We start from the raw sequence: 18,414 nt of genomic DNA on the forward strand, positions 1-18,414 counted from the left end.
TAGGTCTCCTGTCTCCAGTGTTACGGGATCGGTAGCTGCTTTGCAACAGGAGAGAATGAAGGTAGACTTCAGGGGCCTGTCCTGACTCAGAGAAGGAGGAAGGGGCTGTGGAGAGTCTGGTAGTTAAGGGGTTCACGTGGCTTGTTTCTAGTTCCCATTTGGCGCTGTTTGACCTTGAGCAAATCACTTCCCCTCTCTGGGCTTTAGTTTCCTCATTGGTAAGATGAGTTAGGAGAGTCTTCTCTCTCTAACCAGGGCTGAATTTCTGCAAGTCCATGGATATTTCTGAACAGAGAAGCTCCTACTCTTGGGGCCATTGGAGGAGCCATCTAGCATGGAGGTGGGGGCCTTTAGGCATCTGCTGGGAAGACAGCTGAGATGCTGGGAGGTCTCTTCCAGCCCTGAGATAGGAAGATTCTTTGCCCAGTGACCATTCCTCCAGGCAGTCCGTTTCTTGGAACAGAGTTCAGAGTAACAGCTGTCAGGGTTGAGTGGGCCAGAGTCTCTGGGTCTCTGTCCCAGTGACTCAGGTGGGGATGGGCTGGCAGATTGGAGCTAGCGGGATGAGGGAGGGAAATGGGCACATCTGCTGGCTCCCCCTTGGTCACTCTCAAGGAACAGAGTGGGAGTAAGTGATGTGCTGAGGGGTGGGGTGCAGAGAAAAGTGAGTAACAGTTGTGAGTAATGACTTAGTGTCTCTGCTGGGCAGGTGGCTCCTAGACTGTGCAGAGCTGTCTGGGGCTCCGGAAATGCTCCTCAGACACCCAGCCACTGAGTCACGGCAGCTTGAGTTCTCCTGTCCATGCCTTCCTTAGGAGCTGCGGGTCCAGACCCCATGCCCACGCCCCCTGCATCCACGGAGAATGCCTCTCTGAATTAGCCCCTCCCACCACCTAGGTCCCATGGGACCGTATGTTGTGTCTGAGCACCCAAGTGACTTGGCTTGCCTGAAGAAGTATAGATTTACAGTCTGGCTGTCCTGGGTTTTAGTCCCAGCTCAACCGCTCATAGCTGGGTCAGTATGTCCTTGAACAACTTACTTTTTCTTGCTGAGTTACAGTGGCTTCATATGGAACAAGAGAGTATTGCCTGTTGCACATATTGTTGAAAGGCTTACATGTGATATCGTGTCTGAAGTACATAGTACATAGTAGGTATTAAAATAATATGGTTGCCCTGGCTGCTGTGCTCAGTGGTTAGAGCGTCTGCCGGTGCACCGTAGGGTTGTGGATTCAATTCCCAATTAAGGGCATGTACCTTGCATGGTTGCAGGTTTGATCCCCTGCCACAGTTGGGGCACATGTTGGAGGCACCCAATTGATGTGTCTCTCTCACACTGCTGTTTCTCTCTTTCTCTCTGTCTCTCCCCCTCCTTCCCTTCCTTCCACTCTCTCTAAAAATCAATGGAAAAAATATCTTTGGGTGAGCATTAACAACAACAAAATAATAATAATATGGTCGTCCCACAACCCTACACTCTGTTTTGCCCCTCCTCAACACCTCCACCCCTCAAATTCCTGCTGCATGTCTGCGTTCCATAATTTTCAAGATGTTTATCCACTGTCATATCAGATCCACCCTGCAGTTTTTACACTTGCCATCCTGTGTCTGACATCTGCTGCCCAGCTCCCATGAATGTGCCTCACCCCTGACCTTCTGTTCCAGAAGGATGGACAGGGCGCAGGTGGGTTGGGTGAGTCCCAGGGCAGTTTGTTCCTTGCTAGTCCTAAGTGGGTGGGCAGGCTCCTGTGGGCAACCTGGGTGAGCTTCCAGACTCGCACCCCCCACCTCTGCTGGCTCATGCTGTCCCCTCCCCCAGTCTGCTCTTGTGGGCCACTTTGTCACTTCCCCCTAGAGCTTCCTGAAATTCACTGTACTCAGGGCCATACAGACTGCCCCTGCCCGTGGGTGTGCTGGCGGTGCTGCTGTGTTCCTGTCCGTGTGGCTCTGCTTAGGGTGGGGCCGGGAGCGTCAGGCAGTGACTCTGCATCTGGACCTGGCAGTGGCCCTGCTGCTGTGCACTCTATGTGTGCCTTGGGGCGCCTGAGCTGTGTGTATGCACCTTGGCAGTATCTCTGGGCCACCGTGTCTCTATCTGATGCAAGCTCTCTCTCCTGTCCATTTCACATCTGCCTGTGTTCTCAGAGCCAGATAGAGCCAGGTCTTCCACTGCCCCTCCCTCCACCCCCTTTCCTCCAGACCTGATTTCAGATGCATGCATCTTAGAGGCCCTCCCAGGGAACGAGGAAACATTACAGGGGAGTGGATATGCGTCAGATGGAGACGAACAATGCTGGTGACAGCCAGGCCTCCGCTGGCCTCCAGTGCTGGCTTCACTTCAAATCTCTGCTGCCGGCTAATTGGAGTGAGAGGGGGCTTCCTGCAACTGGGCCACAGATGGATTTAAAGGAGCAATGTGAAGCTGGGCTGCCCTGCCCTGGGGACCTCCTGCTTCCGGGGCTCCTGGTGCAGTCCGTCAGACCAGATGGGGTTCCAGAGCACCGGCCCTTGACTCGTGCTAATTGGGCGGAACAATCCACTCACTCCTGTTGCTGCCATCTGGGGCCCAGAAGTTTTCTACATGAGTGAATTTCCGGATACTGAGGCTTAGGCCATGTCAGGAGCTCAGAAAGAAAGGTGGATTTTTTCCCATGGGAATCTTTTGTATTATACTGTTCCCAGCTCTGACTTCTGGCAGATGGGACCTTAGAAATCAATGACCTCTTCTTATTCTGTTATTGTTCCTCAGTTTCTTCTTCTGTAAAATGGGTATAAGAACAGAACCTACATCACAGGATTGAATTGAGGAGTATATGAGCTGAGACACATGAAATGCTTAGAACGGAGCCTGGCACCTAGTCCGTACTATCCAATTTACTGTATAAGTGAGGATGCTGGGGCCCAGAGAAGGACAATGATATTATATGGCCCAAATAGAAGACAACTAACATTTACTAAGCATGTGCTATGTTCCAGGCATTTTGACTTTTGTCATCTTGGTCAACTTTAGTTCTCCAACCACTCTGCAAAGTAGGTCTCTTTATCCCCATTTTATAGGTGAGGAAACTGAGTCTCGGGAAGGTTCAATAAGGTCTTGATAGCCACTCTGTGGCCAAGTGGTACTTGAGCCCATGCCTGACTCTCAGACCAGGGCTTTTTCTATCATGCCGCTCACCCTTTGCTTGGAAGCTCATGGCCTCTCCATACGTTTAGGAATTTGGAAATGAGGACCCACAAACAGAAGGTGTTAGGATCTTTCAGAACCCAACCTGCTCCCAGCTACCTGGATTTGGTTAGATTCAGAGAGGTGTGGAGTTAGATGATCAGACAAATGGCTTTAAGGGGTTCAAGGAACATAAAGGCCACAGACGGGCCTTGAGGATGTGGAATTTTCTCCTGGGTCAGATGGGATTGGGTTTGCTTTTCATCCTGCTCTTTTTTTTTTTTTTTAAATTATTGATTGATTGATTTAGAGAGAGAGAGAGAGAGAGAGAGAGAGAAGCATCGATTTGTTGTTCCACTTATTTATGCACTCATTGCCTTGACCGGGGATTGAATCCTCAACCTTGGCATACCGGATGATGCTCTGAGTTACCCGGCCAGGGCTCACCCTGCTCTTTCTTTTGGCCAGTCTTAAATCTTTAAAAAAGGAGGTAGGTAGACATTGGGAAGGAATTCCTGATGGTCAGGAGCTTAGGGCAGCTTAGAGAGCCTGAAGGACTAACAAAAATTTATGGTAGTTCTTCAAATCCCAGATGTCTTTTTTTACATTCTAATGTTTCTCAAATTGGAATGCATCTTAAAATTGAAGAGTACATTTTGAGTAGCATTTTCCCCTCTCAAAAGCTGTTAGCCAATCGATGGTGCCCCAGACAAGCTATGGCATCTTTGAGATTCAGAAGTAAGACCGTAAACGGCTGCAGTTTGCAAGGTACCAGTATGGGTGGAAGGGAGAGAACTGTAGGCCATCATTGTCCTGGCTGGTGAGCAGACTCTGGTCTGTGTTAAGAAAGCAAGGGGACCCTCTGATGTCCCTATGGGATTGAGTGTGGCCCCCAGCCCCGGAATTCTTCATCTGGGGGCCTGTCTCAGCCCCTCTTCTCCTTCACCCCCCACCCCCTCCTCAGCAGCTCTTGAACCCTTTGCCTTCTTGGGTTTCCCCCTGGCGCTTAGATTTTTTTCCCATGCATCCTTCCTGTCTTACTGTCATAGCACAACTTAAGGTCAAAGACTTTTGTCCCTTAAGGTTCTCATCTAGAGACAGAAACCCTCAGTGGGGAGCGAGGGGGTGGGGTGGGTAGTCTCCCTCTGGGTGTAATTTCTGGAAAAACAGATGGACTTGAATGCCAGTGAAATAACAGCCCTCCTCATGCCTCCATCCAGCAGTTACTGGGCACTTTTATCATTCTCTGTTTCCATGCCTGCCTCCTCCTCTGGGCCACAGTGCCCCTCCTGGGCCAGGCCATTCTTATCCACTTCTGTCTTATCCACTTCTGGGCCACAGCCCTTTCCTTGACCAGATCCTTTAGGAACTTCCTAAAAGCTGTGTTGTCTGTACTGAAGGCCGAGTCACCCAACCCCCTGCTTCAGCACCAATGTCCCCTCCCCAGGCGGGAAGAAGGGCCGAGGTTTCTTGGCTCTTTGGATCTCAGGAGAAGGCAGCTCTGGAGTCTACATGCCACACTGCCTGTCCCACACCTCTGCTTGTGCAACAGGGGCCCCACTTCCTCTGCGTCTTCCCCGCTGGGCCCTTCAGTGCTCTCTTGCTTCTTTTGTAGCTCTTATAACCCCCGAAGCTCTCTCGGTAGCCTCTCGCCTCTGCGTCTAGCCCCAGTCCAGAGCCTTTTCACCTCTCACTTTGGGGGCAGCTGCCTATTCCAGGATGGCCTCCTGGCCTCCAGCCCTACCCCTTGCCCAGGCCCTCTCTCCCTAGTGAATCAGGCTCTTCCAGGACCCCGGACATTTGCTTCAGCCAACCCTCGAGGCCGTGCAGTGTGGCCATGAATTGCCTCTCTGACCTGCTTTCTCCATTTTGCGCCCTGGGCCCAGCTGACTGTCCTCTTCTCGGTTCCCCCACCCTGACAACTCCCCACCCACCCACCTCAAAGGCCGTGTCCTTCATGAAACTCATCTGGTGACCCCCAACTGGGCAAGCTGCTGTGGCCCCGGGCAGAGCGGAGGCTGGGAGTGCCACCAGAGTGGAGCTCTGTTCCATTACTTACTGGTTGTGTGACCTTGGGCTAAGTGTGTGTCCCCTTAGAGCCTCTTTTCCTTACCTGTAAAGTATGCTGATAGCCCCTTCCTCTGAGTGTACACTATGGACTCAAAGTGAACTTGACAGTGGTTTTCTCTGGCTGGAGCAAGGACTTTGAGGCAGAGAGGTGAGGAATGGAACTGAAAAGAGAGCCACAGCCAGGACCCTCAGCTCCATGAGGACCATATTAGGGCATCTGGACTTTGTCCCATGATGCTGGGAGCCACTGAAGGACTTAGGCAGAGGAGAGACAGACTGGATGTGCATTTTAGAAATAGTTCCCTGGCGGCCCAGTGCAGACTAGATTAGAGGAGCAAGACTGAGGGTGAGGAGACGTGTCATAGGAGGCTGTTGCAGTAATCTCTGTGATTAAGGGGGCTGGGGGTTGGGGTGGCTGGAGAGATATTTGGGCAGAGAAATTGTCCAGGCTTGGTGGGGTGGCGGGGGGAAAAGGAGGAGTCAACAACCTTGGGTCACCAGAACTGGGGGAGTGGGGTGGTTGTCAATGGCCAAGCTGGGGTGCCCAGGAAGAGGCAGGGTGGGGGCAGAGCTGTGACTCCAGGTTGTGGACAGAGTCAAGCCCTGGGCCCAGCTGTGCCTTCTCCCCCTTGCTGGTGCTCCCCAGTGGTCCCACAATCCCCGCCCTAGTCTTGTGGGTTTTGTCTTCCCCCTCTCAGGCCCCTAGGTTATTCTCTTGTGCTCCCAGGGCCAGGCCCAAAGTAGGTGCTCAGGACAGGTTTGCTGAACTTCACCTCTGTGATTCTCCTGTCCACTAGGGTTCCATCCTGAGAATTCCAGCCTAGTGTGCAAGCTCAGCCCTCCTGGAGTCACTGATTCTGGGTGTGGGTGAGTGTGGCCCCTGAGCTGGGCCCTTGGGGTCTTAGCTTTGGTTAGAGGGGATGCAAATCTTCAGAGAAGATGTTTACGCAAGTAGGTCTCCAGCATGGGCAGATCTGGGTGCTGTCTTATGCCATTTTCAGTGGGTGGGGCCTGCTGGTCCCACAGCCTACTCTGCTAAGCCCCCTCTGCTGTTGCCGGGACCTTCTGGCTGAAGGCGGCTCTGAAATACTACATGCCTTCAAGTTCATGAGGAGTTGGCACACCTGGCTCTCCCCTTGTGTAGGGTTGGGCTGCTGGGCTCAGGACTGCTGTGTGTGTGTGTGTGTGTGTGTGTGTGTGTGTGTGTGTGTGCGCGCGCGTGCATGGCTAGAGGTCCGGAGGTGTTTGCCTATAGAGGAGTGTCTCTGTCTGGAAAGCCTAGTCTTGAGTGTGTTGCAGGACCTGGGGTCTGGCAGTGGGCTGGGGCAGCCAGTGAGTGGGGTCTTAGAAGAGGGCTCCCAGACAAGAGGAAGGATTAGGGAAGAAGGGGGGTGCCTGGAGCTTGGAAAACAGGTTCATTAGGTCAGTGGTCCAAGAGGCACGTGGCCAAGGAGAATTTAATGGAGGGGTTGGGGGCTGGAGCCTTGGTTGCAATGGCCTAGTTGACCCTCTTGGACTCCCCTGTGTCTTGTCTGCCCCCGGTTCTGAGTTGGAGCTTGTGCTGGGTTTGGGGAAAGGGCCAGGCCCCTTCCTGCCCCCTGCTGGCCCTCTGGCTCTGGACCGGACTTTGGGCTGGGACATGCCTTCCTCCCTCCCCACTCAGCACGAGGTGTCCCTGGGAACAGGCCCCTTCTTGCCTCCAGGAACTCGATGCACTTCCTTTCCTGATCCCTTGCAGAACTCTATATAAGGGAAGGAAACAGCCAAGCAGGCTGGGAGCACGCTCTGGTGAGGACAGGCTGCCTGGAGGGGAGGGCACAGTTCTGGGGAGGAAATAGAGCCAGGACAGTGGCCACCTACTCCCCAGGACCCCTTGCCGAGGGCCTGCTGCCCAATCTGGGAGGGCAGTGTCTTCCAGCCAGGCTGGGGTTCTGTCTCTTGGGTCCCTGGCCTTGTCCTTGCTCCCTCTGCCCCCCCAAGGCCAAGGGCACTTTGTAGCTGCCTGACTGTTGAGCACCCTCAGGTCCTGAAGGAGCACACACTTGCCTCCTACTTGGTTCCCAAGCCAAGCCCTTGTCCACTTGGCTGGGCCTTCCACCTTGCCCTTGCCCAGCTCACAGGGGCCACTGGGTCTTCCTCATAGAGCCCAGGGGACTCATGCTGTGACTCTGAGGTGTGGACTGTTCATGGTGAGGGATAGCTGGATCTTTCTGGGACCATTGTCCCTATTATTCTTGACTACCCTGGTGTAGCCTCAGTGACCAAGGCACGGAAGATGGCTACATCCTGGTTGCAGGTTGCCTGAGTGCGGCCCAGAGGGCAAGCAGGCAAAGCTGTGGGCAGGATCGACTGCTCTGTGAACGGCAGGAAGTGAAGTCGGGAACCACTCACCTGGGGAGGGGGGAAGTGGTACCCTCCCATGCTCTGGGTTGGGGGAAAAAGTAGAGGCTGGAGGGGGGCTCTGCCCAAATGTGTGTTTTTTGGGGTGGGGATGAAGGACTCTAGGTTTTAGGGTGCCTGATGGCCCCTTGTCTCTGGGCTTTGTGGCTCCTCCTCCCCACTTGTGGGGTTCTCTGACTTGTGAAGCATCCCCACCTCCATGCCTTCCACGTTGGAGAGCCCAGTGGATTCTTGATGAGACTCCGAGGTGCTGGACTATCCGCAGATGGGGGTGGCTCTTTCCTCAGTCACCGGGCAGTGCAGGCTGGATCCTGACATGCCCTTTCCCCATCTCCGCCTTTCAGAACCTCATCCATATCCCCACTGAGTACCAGGCTCTAAGAGAGGCACTGGGGCTTCTCGATGACAGTGACCAATGAGCCTCCTGACCCCACAGAGCTTACAAGGCGAGTGGGTGAGACATACAGAAGACAGATGGAAGCCATGCCCAGATGGAAGTCCTGCCATAGGTGCCTGTCCTCCCTGGTGCCTGCCCAGGGTCCCCGAGTGCTCTCTGTGCTCTCACAGCCCCCGGTACCTCTGCCACACTGTGTGCGTTGTCTGGCCGTGGAAGCATGTGGCAGGCTGGGAAAGTGGGTATTGGAGTCGGGCAGACCAGGGTGGCAGTCCTGGCACTGTCCCTGGTAGTTGTGCTGTGTTGGATCCCACAGGGTGTTGAGGGGACTGCCTGAGCCCCTGTAAGAAGAGGAGATGAATAGCCTACTTCGGGGCCCACGAGGAGCGAAGGATGGCATACACAGTGTGGTCGGCACACAGTGAGTGCCCGAACAGTTTAGCAGCTGCCAGCTGCCACTTCGGCCAGGCTACTACTTCTTACGTAATCACCTCTTTGAAGACCCTATTTCTAAATATAGTCATAGTCCGAGGCACTGGGGGGTTAGGACTTCAACATAGGATTTTTTGGGAGGGTGGACATAATCAGCTCTTAACACAAAGTGAAATAAGCCAGAAACAAAAAGGCGAATATTGTATGATTCCTCTTATCTGTGGTGCCTAGAGTAAGCAAATTCATCGGGACAGAAAGTAGATTAGAGGTTCCAGGAACTGGGGGGAGAGGGAGATGGGGAACTCTTATTTAATGGATGTGGGGTTTCTGTTTGAGATGATGACAAAGTTCTGGAGATGGTTGTACAGCACTGTGAATGCCCTTAATGCCACCGGATTGTACACTTACAAATGGTTAAAATGATAAATTTTATGTTATGTACATCTTACCACAAAGAAACAAACAACAAAACACTAGCAAGAGCTGAGGGGAAAAAGAGCGTTTCTGCCAGGATCTTGTGAAGTGCCGGATTCAGAGACTCAGGTGGTTCTGGTTTTGCCTGGGGCATGGGCTGTCTTTTCTAGTCTAGGGGCTGCAGGAGTGTGGATGTGGTGTGGAGAGCTCCTCTGGAGGGCTGGGCAAGTTTAGGAGTCTGGGGTTTCCCAGACTGAGACCTGAGGACTGGAGTGTCACCCAGTTGGAGACCAGGTCCTGCCACTTGCACAGTAGTGAGATGATGGGCACAGCGCTAGGAGGTGCCTGGGTTTCCTCTTACTCTGCGAAGAACAAGTGGAGAACACAGACCAAGATTTCACCTGTAGCTCGCCTCTTCCCCATTGATTGACGAGAGGCAACTGTCGTGACCTTCGAGCCTCCTTTTCTTCATCTGTATAATGGAAGCAAAATGACTGACTCTGGGACAGGATCTCAGAGACATCATGCATATGGCAGGATTAGGTCCCCTGCCCTGTGCATAGTAGGTGCTTAACAAATGGCAGTGACTTTTACCACTAGCTGTCTTACAGTTGCCTTTCTTCCTCAGCCCTTGAGTCTCTTTCATCTTTCCACAGATATTTAGTGTGCACCTACTATGTGTTGGGACTAGTGATGGTCAAGACGTGTTCTCTGCCTCACGGCACTTGTTTTCTATGTGAGGAAACATTACAGACAAGGAAACAAACACCTCTGTAATTCCGAATTGTAATTAGGTCTGTGAAGGAAGAGATATGGGTGTGTGTGTGTGTGTAACTTAAGGGAGTCAGGGAGAGCCTGTCTGGGGTGATGATATCTAAGCAAAAGCCAGAAGGAGGGCAAAGACTCAGCTATGCTCATAGCTGGGCTAAGAGCATCTCAGGCAGAGGGAACAGCCTAGGCAGAGGCCCTGAAGAACAGAGCCAGGTGTTCAAGGGACTGAGAGGAGCTCACCTTTATGTGTGGCTTTGGGTCCTGGACAAGGAGGATGGGTACTGAATGACAGTGGAAAGGAGAGCAGGGGCCAGGTCGTGGAGGGAGCTCCTTGCCTGGGCTGGTTGCTGTCTGGCACTTTAGACCCTCATGCCCTAGGGTGGGGGAGGTGAGTCTCCAAGGACACATCCCTGTTGTTGGCATTGTTCCCAGGGACTTTTGAAGTTCAGAAAATCCTGGTGGGGGCTGACAAATGCCAGGCATCGGCCCTGGTCTGGGCCTGGTAACACTCACCTCCCAGCTGCAGCCCAGCTCCCTACCTCGCAGGCTCTGGAGCCAGACTGCTCTGCCACACTGGCTTTGGGCAAATCCTTACGCTTTCTGTGCCTTAGTTTCTTCATCTGTGAAATGAGGATAAGAACAGTATCTACCCCACACATTTTTTATTAGGATCAAATATGTCTAAGGAAAGGGTTCAGGACAGCAGCAGTTGCATAGCTGCATTCCTTAAGCTTTCTGTTACTGCTGTCCTGGGTGGCTCTGTGGAAATCAGTGTTTACTGAAGAGTCAGCACAGGGGGCAGAGAGGGCAGGAGCATGTCTCTGTCTGGAGCCAGACTGCTGGGTTTGCACCCGGACTCCTCTGTGGGACAGCTTGTCAACCTTTCTGTGCCTCAGTAGCCTTATCCACAAAATGGGATGCTCGGGATTGCCGTGAGAATTGGAGAGTTAATTTATGCCAAGTGTGAAGAACAGTGCTGGCCTATCACAAGTGTGATGGGAGTATTGGCAGCACTGCTTTTAAAAAAAAATTTTTAATTTTTAAAAAATATGTTTTTATTGATTTCAGAGAGAGGAATGGAGAGGGAGAGATAGAGATAGAAGCATCAATGATGAGAGAGAATCATCTATTGGTTGCCTCCTGCCCATCCCCTACTGGGGATTGAGCCCACAACCTGGACATGCACCCTGACCGGGAATCAAACCATGACCTCCAGGTTCATGCATCGACACGCAACCACTGGCCTGGCTGTGCTGCAGTTTTTATTGTTATTAGATTTTTTTAGAGTTGGAGGACTGAACATCAGGCCCGCTCAGCCTGCAATGTGTAGATGGGTCGTTAGAGGGGCACCACAGTGGAAGCTCACCTGAGGCTGACTTCTTGGGCCTGAGCCCTGTCATTGCTGTGCTGCCAGCCCTGGGGATGGGGAATGATGACAGCGCTGGCATCGAGAGCCCCTGCACACACCTTGGAGTCTGCCCCCTTTGCAGAGGGAGGATTCTTGCTTGAGTCCCCACGGGGCAGTGGGAGTGGTCACTGCTGCCACCAGGAGTGTGGAGCCACAGGGCACAGGCCACAGAGTGGCAGGGGGCCCTGGCTCTCCCTGGCACATTCCAGGTTCCTGAGAGGGTGGCCAGGGGCCAGGGTGCCGGAGGGAAGGAGAGAGCCTTTTAAGGAAACATTTCTCTGCTTAAAAAAGGAAAGAGAGAGAGAGAGAGATTGAGAGAGAGAGAGAAATAAAGACTCAAGAAACATGGAAACACACAACAAAGTTTGTGGGCTGGCCGGCAGGCTGGCTGGAATGCACAGCTGTTGGCAGGGGCAGAGGAGGCACCCAGGCATCAGGCCCTCTGGGTGGGGGTCCACTGCTGCCCCTCAGATCTAAGTCCTTAAGGGGCGACTCTGCTTAGGGGCTGTCTCTGCCTCTGGGGGACTGGGAAGAGACCAGGGGTCCCTTCTTTGCACTGCCTTAGGGTGGTGCTGGGAGAGAAGCCCTCCCACTTGTCTCTGAGGATGCCTGTCCATTGTGCCCCAGCCTCAAAATGTATTTGTAACCTCCCCTTACTTCCCCAACCCCAGTGCCCAAGGGGAGGGTGGAAACCTACCCTTGTGTAACAAAGAAAGGACCAGAGCAGGGCACTGTCCATGGGAGATAGCAGGAATGGGGAGAGGAGACCCTGGGGGCCTGGCCTCATCAGGTGAAACCTGCAAGCTCCAGAGTGGTGTTTGTGGCTCTGGGTTGGGAGGAGAGAGGGAAGAGGCCACTGCTAGATGCAGGACTCCTGTGCTGAAAGTGCCTGGCAGGGAGGCAGTGTTCGCCTGGCTGAGACCTCATCTGGTGGGCAAGGTGGGCAGGGAGCCCTGCAGGCCACAGCCACCTCTAGGACCTTCCCTTCCTCCTGGTCTGTTTTCCTGGCACCCTCCACCCCACCCCTGGCCACTGATCAGCTGTGTGACCTTGGGCTAGTTGTTTAACTTCTCTGCGCCCCCTGCACCTCAACCAGAGGTATAGCAGTAGTTACTTATTGGGTTTTTGGAAGGATTAAACGAGTTATTGTGGGTAAAGCGCTGATAATAATGCCTGTCATACAGTACATATTCAGTAAGTGTTAGATATTGCTCCTTCTTTTTTTTTTTGGCTTTGTTTGTGATTCTCCCAGCGGTCCTGGAAGGATGTTGAGCACAGGGCGATAGACACTTTGCTGGAGAATGGGTGGGCGGGGAGCCTGTAGCATGGCTGCGTCAAGAACCGGAGATGCTAACTCCCAACCTCTCCATCCTTCCAGGGTTCAGGGCACACTGTCGCGTGGGTGTTGTCTCCCTCTGGGCTAGTGTGTCAAGAGGGGGGATCCCTTAGGCTTCAGAGGACAGAACAGGGTTAGGTGGAGAGAGGCCTGGCTAAGGGTGGCTTGTATGAATAGCCAACCCCAGCCAAGGTTGTGGGTGGTGGCTGGGGTGGGGGGTTGCCCACTGTCCGAGGCGGCAGCCACCTCCTCTTTGGCCATCCACAGCTTGTGACCAGACACCCTCATGCCCCCAGGAGAGCCTCCCCTTTCGTTCCCTCTGTGGGCCCCCTGCCTGGTGCTCGGGTCAGGAATTGGAGCCAAGATTGAGGTATGAGCTCCAAGAAAAACGTGTCCCAGCTAGAAAAAAGGAACACATTGAGTCTCTGATAAAGGCCCCTGCTAATTGTCAGGGTAGAGGTTTGGCTGCCTGGCGTGGCTAAGGGATGTTATCTTAGGGTAGGGAGCAATCCAACCCTCCCTCCTCCCCCCTCTGTCTGGAGGCCCAAGTTGCCACCTGCCCCCCCCCCCCCATCAGAGAGAAAGATGAAGATGATGATAAAATAATAGCTCACCCATAGAGGGTGCTTTCAGCTCTCAAGGCCTCAGCGTTTATTAGTGACCTGGTGGCTTTCTTTGGAAGTGCTGGCAGGGGCACTTCACCAACCTGTTTCCCACATGCTTTGGGACACTGCCAGCTGTCTGCAGCTCTGACCTTTGGGTGAGATCTCTTGGCATTGGGGAGAATGAAGAGGTGACTCTTCCCTTTCTAGAGGTCTTAAACATGTTTTAAAACATTTTTAAACAAATTGTACCATATTGCAGAAAATTTAGAAAATAGCACAAAGAAAAAAAAAAATCCTTATTTTTTTTACCATTTAACCCCGTTATCAAAATTCTGCTGCATTGACTTTCAGCCTTTCATCGTCTGCATATTTTTTACAGAATTTAAAAATTGTGATGTGCATTTCATTCTTGCCTTCTGCTGTTCCTCCTCCCCACTAATGATATTGCCTAAGCATTTTTCTATGTTGCTACATAATCTTCCAATGAATTCTCAAACTGGAGAGTGTCAATGTGTGAGTGGAGGGAAGGGGTGTCTAGTACTGAGGTGGTGGCTTTGGAATGATCTTAGGAGGCCCTCGTTTTCTGTGGGGATGAAAGATGCTAACCTTGCCTTTCTCTGTTCCTCCCACAGGTGGCTGCCCCCTGCATTCCTCCATCCAACCATGAATTGGTGGTGAGTGACAGTCCATTCCCTACCCTGCCAGCCCCTCCTCCCCTCTTCCCTCTGCTCCCAGCTGCAGCTTACTTCAGATCCAAGCATGCTGGCAGCCCCCAAGGGTGCTGGGTAATTAGGTAAGGGGAAGGAGGGGGCCTTGTTCTGAGGCTGAAGCTGGACTGGGAGGAAATGAGTCATGAGGTCCCTTCTGATGGGATGCAGGGCCTCCTATTTCAATCTGGAGACTAAAGCCCTTGGAAAAAACCATAAAAGGCATCTTGCCTGTCTCTAGGGCTGGCCAGGTGCCTGTTGTCCTGGCACTTACAGGAGGACTAGGGGATGACATCTCCTCCCACCCGTCTGGTCCTGGATCTGGTACCCTTGGGGTGGAGGCAGGGGGATGGATGGATGGCATGACCCACAGAATTCATCTACCTGGGCAGTTGCTCTCATTCAGGTAGCCTGTTCCACCTCCAAATTTTTTGTCTGATTCTGCTTTTCTGCTCTCTCTCCATGTCCCCCACTCCACCCTCCCTTCCGTAATGGGACTTCCAGAAAAGCATGGATGGGGCAGGGCTCCTGTGAGTTGTGGGCTGTGGAGAGTAGCCTGCTGCAGACTGATCCCAGCTGGGTGGATTTGGCATGTTGGGAGCTTTTCCCTCCTGCTCTCTCACTGCCTTCTTACCCTTTAGAGGTCTCTTCTGCTCTTCACCCACTGCTGGAGGTGGGCAGGGCCCTGGAGTCTGGGGGGAGGAGGTCTGCATGCCTGCGGGTATGTGTGTGTGTGCATGTCTGTGCGTGGGGGGGCCTGTCATGGAGGGCCCCTGTGATCACAATTTGACCCACTGGTGCGGAGGGGCAAGTGATGACACTGATGTGGGTGGGGATCTGGGGGAGAGGTAAGGGTGTTACAGAGCCCAGGCAGTTGCAGGTGTCTGCACACCTGTGCGGTGACCTGCTCAGTCTGGATACTGGTCTCTTCTCCTCCAACACCCATTTGCCATGTAACAGTGGTCCTGTCCTGCCCTCTTTCTGGACATCAGTTTCCCTTTCTGTCAGAGAGATGATTGAACTAGATGCTCGAAAGGCCTTCTCAGTGCTGATAAGTATTCCCTCCATTCAGATTGGTAATGCTATGAAATAAAAGTATGGGAAAGTGCTTGTGACTTAGATGCCTCCAGACCCAGTGCAGTGCCATCGCATTCTGCACCTGGGCCCCGGGCCCTGCTGAGAAGTTCCCTTCTTTGCAGGGCCCCTCCTCCCTGGTCTCACAGGGCTCAAGTCCTTCTGGGCCTCAGCTCTGCCCAGCTGTGCTGCTCCAGATGTGGGGTGTTATTTGCATAGAGCCCAGTTGAAGGTCATCTGACAACAGTGGGGGTTGTGGGTGGGGTGCGCTGTGGGTGCTGCAGAGATGAGGCCAGAGTGCAGGCCTCATTTGGAGCCACCGGTGAGCAATCTCTCTGGGATTTTGGAGAGACACTGTGGAGGGCAGGTGGGAGGGGTGAGGTGGGGTGAGCAGACCTTTCATCAGTCCAACCCAACTGATTTGCCCCTGAGAACAGAATGTCCTTGGCTGGTCTAGGATGACTGGTGTCTGGGGTTTAGGGCTCTCCAGGCGGAAGCCAGATGCCTGGCCACTGGGAGTCTCGTGAGCTTGGTTTATGTGAGGAAGGATCAAGGGTTGGGACAAGAGTGAATGGTTGACATTCCAGCTGGTGGGGTTGCAGTTACTACCAGAAGGGGCTCCAGCCTGAGCGAGGCCCTGGAATCTTCTCATCTCTGTGATGTGCCATACCTGTGCCCTTCACAGAGGTTGGATCAGCCACCTGGTGGTGAAGTGGCTGTGACACAAGATTGTGCTCCCAGAGGTTCCTCCACTTGAGTCAGAACTGATCCCCAACAGTGGTCTAGAGGAGTTCGACCACCTCCCTATGGATCCTAGTTCCCTAGTCCCTGGAAATATGGCCTTGACACATTGTATAACCTCAATTTCCCTTCTGCAGATTGGGAGTTAGAAATAGTACTTAACTTTGTAAGGTTAAGAGAATAAAAGGAGCAATTAACCTGTTTAATTAATGCATATTCAGAACCCTCCAATGCCTGCCATGGCACTTGGAGTAAAAGATCGAGGTTCTTCCATTGGCTTGCACAGCCCTAAAGGACAGCTTTCCTCTCTGACCTCATTTCCTTCCAGAAGCTCTCTCGCTGCTTGCTCTGCTCCAGCCACCTAGTCCTTCTTGCTGGTCTTTGAACATACCAGTCAGGATGCTGCCTCAGGGCCTTTGCATTTGCTATTCCTTCTGCCTGGAATGCTTTTCCTGCAGATACCTTCCGGGCTCTTTCCTTCCCTCAGCTCTTACTCAAGTGTCAGCATTTTCCTTTCCCCAACAACCCTATCTCTCTCCCTGTTTTCTTTGCCCCCCCCCTCCAGCCTGTATCACCATCTGATAAAAGCCCCGAGTCTAATTTGCTTATCTTATTTAAGGAGCTCCCCAGCCCCCCAGCATGTAAATTCCATGACAAGGGATTTTTATCTGTTGTGTTCATTGCTGTATCCCCACTGTCTGACACACAGTAGGTACTCAATACATGTTTATTGAGTGACAGGAAGACAGGCATTCAGCTGGATGCCTGGTGCAGATGAGGTGCTCAATAAACTGGACTGCTGATGGGCAGTGGGGGTTTACTGGGGGGCCTGCTTCCAGCTGGGAGCTCTGTGCTGTCCCCAGGGAGTGGGAAAGTGGCCCTGGGGAAATGGGAGAAAGTTTGGCTCCCTGCAGAGAGCACTCAGCACCTGTTTCCTCACCGTGGGCGGGGAGGCCAGTGCTCAGAGCAGGTTCAAAGAGGGAGGAAAGGGCGGGCTGTATTTTTCCTTCCTTTTGCATTCTCTGCCTGCCCTTCAGCCTTTGCAGGGCTGGACTTAGCCTCCCTGCCCCTCCCTCTTGCCTCACACTGTGTGTCTGTGTGTCTGTCATGTTTTCTCTATGTCCCCAGCTCAACCATCTTACTTAAATCCTACCCTCCTGGGACCAGGACCATCTTGGGCACAGGATTTTAGCCCAGCTTTGGGCCCCTGCCAGCCAAACACATTTTCCGGCCTGTGCCAGGCCAGCCAGGGCAAAATGGCTTAATCTTCAACCAGTGTTTTCGTCCTATTCAATGGATGTTGCCTAAGGCCTGGGGAAGAAGGGACCTAGGGTCACCTCCCTCCTGTGGGGTGCATGGGTGTGGGGGGCAGGATGGAGAGGGGAGAGCCCTTGTTTGCCGTGGGCTCTCTTGATCCTTGGAAAGAGCTGAAGCAGCTTTTCTCAGCTTCTGAAAAGTAAGAGTCAAGAGGAATCTCCTGAGGGTGAGAGCCATGTGGAGTGTCCCCTGAGGCCGGCCAGATGCTGAGCCTCTGCACATGCAGCCTGGCACCCAGGGGACCTGCACTGGGAGAGATGGGCTGGCCCCATGGAGGGTGCTTGAATATCCTTGTGAATCGGAAGTTGGGGTGGGGTGTCTGCAGGGCGAGTGATCCAGGCCTTAATGAATCTTATCTGAGAGCCCTGAGTGGGTTGTAGGTGGCCATCTCTGGGAGATTCTTGAAAATGGAAAAATGCCAGGAGAAATGAGTTCTAGAAAGCCTTGACTTTCAAAGAAGAGAGCCAACTCCAGGCATTGTCTTCCAAAGAGGATTCGTAGAGTGGTGAGGGGGTGGGGAATTCCAGTTTGTGCAACAGCTAGGGTGACTTAGTCCTGAAAAGGAAACTACTGGGGGGCGTGGTGCAGAATGGGAGTGAGAAAGTGTTGAAGGGCAAATCGGCTTCTTTTCTGTGTTCTCCAAAGTAGAGCCTAGTGGAGGTTCTTACAGAAAGGAGGAGACTTGGGTTAAAGAAAAAGCAAAGCTCTCTAACACCTAAAGTGGCACAACAGGGCAATCTGTGGGAGTTGCTGTCGGTCACTGGAACACCCACTCACTGACACCTGTTAGGGGTGAAGCAGGTGTTGATGGGAGGTTCCCTTCCTGGGGGGTCCCTGGGTGGAAATCCTCCCAGCTCATGTAGGTCTTGCCCCCAGGTTGGGCTATGAAGGGACATGGTCCCTTGAGGTTAGGGCATCCATGAATGTGCTGACCACCTGCCCTATGACCCTCACTGGGAGAGGCCCCAGTCCAATGAAGGGCCCTGCCCTTGGGGGACCATGCTAAGGGGAAAGAGAGAGAGAACTATATTGTGGAAACAAGTAGTGCTCGATGGGGGGAGGTGTTCTTAGTAGAGGTAGCTTTGGGGTCCAGGGAAGGAAGGGATCAGTGTGTGCTGTGGTGGCTGAGGAAGTCTGCCTCCTGCTCTGAGTCCAGTTTAGGATTTGAGCAAATGGGAGAGAGGAGAGAAGGAGAGAGGACCTTTCAGAAGGTGGCAAGGCTGAAACAGAGGAGGGGCAGGGCCTTGGTACAGGCTACCAAGACTGATAGGGGCCAGGGCAAACCCAGTGTCCTTGCTGGGGGCATGAGAAGGCCAGGCAATGCTGTCTTACCTTGGTGGCTCTGGCTGGGGTGCTGGCCAGGACAGCCTGAGTGTGTGGAGGCAGGAACAAACATGGCATGCGTGATGGGCACCAAGGGGGTGTGAGCAGATAGAGAGGAGAGAGAGGAAGGCAGAAGGCAGTGGAGTCCACTCAAGCAGGAAGGGGCCACATAAGGGAGGAGTCCAAAAGTCATATTGGGGAACTTGAACTTGATGAGCTAAGCACTGAGAGCTATTATGGGTCCTTGAGTGGGGAAATG

At 53.1% G+C, this 18,414-nt stretch overlaps 1 protein-coding gene across 7 annotated transcripts in view; it reads left to right on the top strand.

Moving 5' to 3' along the window:
* The window catches only part of TNS1 (tensin 1), a 215,060-nt gene that overhangs the window by 96,420 nt on the left and 100,226 nt on the right, over positions 1 to 18,414 (top strand). For all 7 annotated transcript variants that reach the window (XM_081143015.1, XM_081143016.1, XM_081143018.1 and 4 more), the window contains one exon: positions 13,626 to 13,667. In XM_081143015.1, coding sequence (XP_080999141.1) covers positions 13,626 to 13,667 — 42 coding nt within the window. The remainder of the gene's footprint in view (positions 1 to 13,625; positions 13,668 to 18,414) is intronic.

This window comes from Miniopterus schreibersii (genome assembly GCF_964146895.1).
Source record: "Miniopterus schreibersii genome assembly, chromosome: 7".
Lineage (NCBI taxonomy): Eukaryota > Metazoa > Chordata > Mammalia > Chiroptera > Miniopteridae > Miniopterus > Miniopterus schreibersii.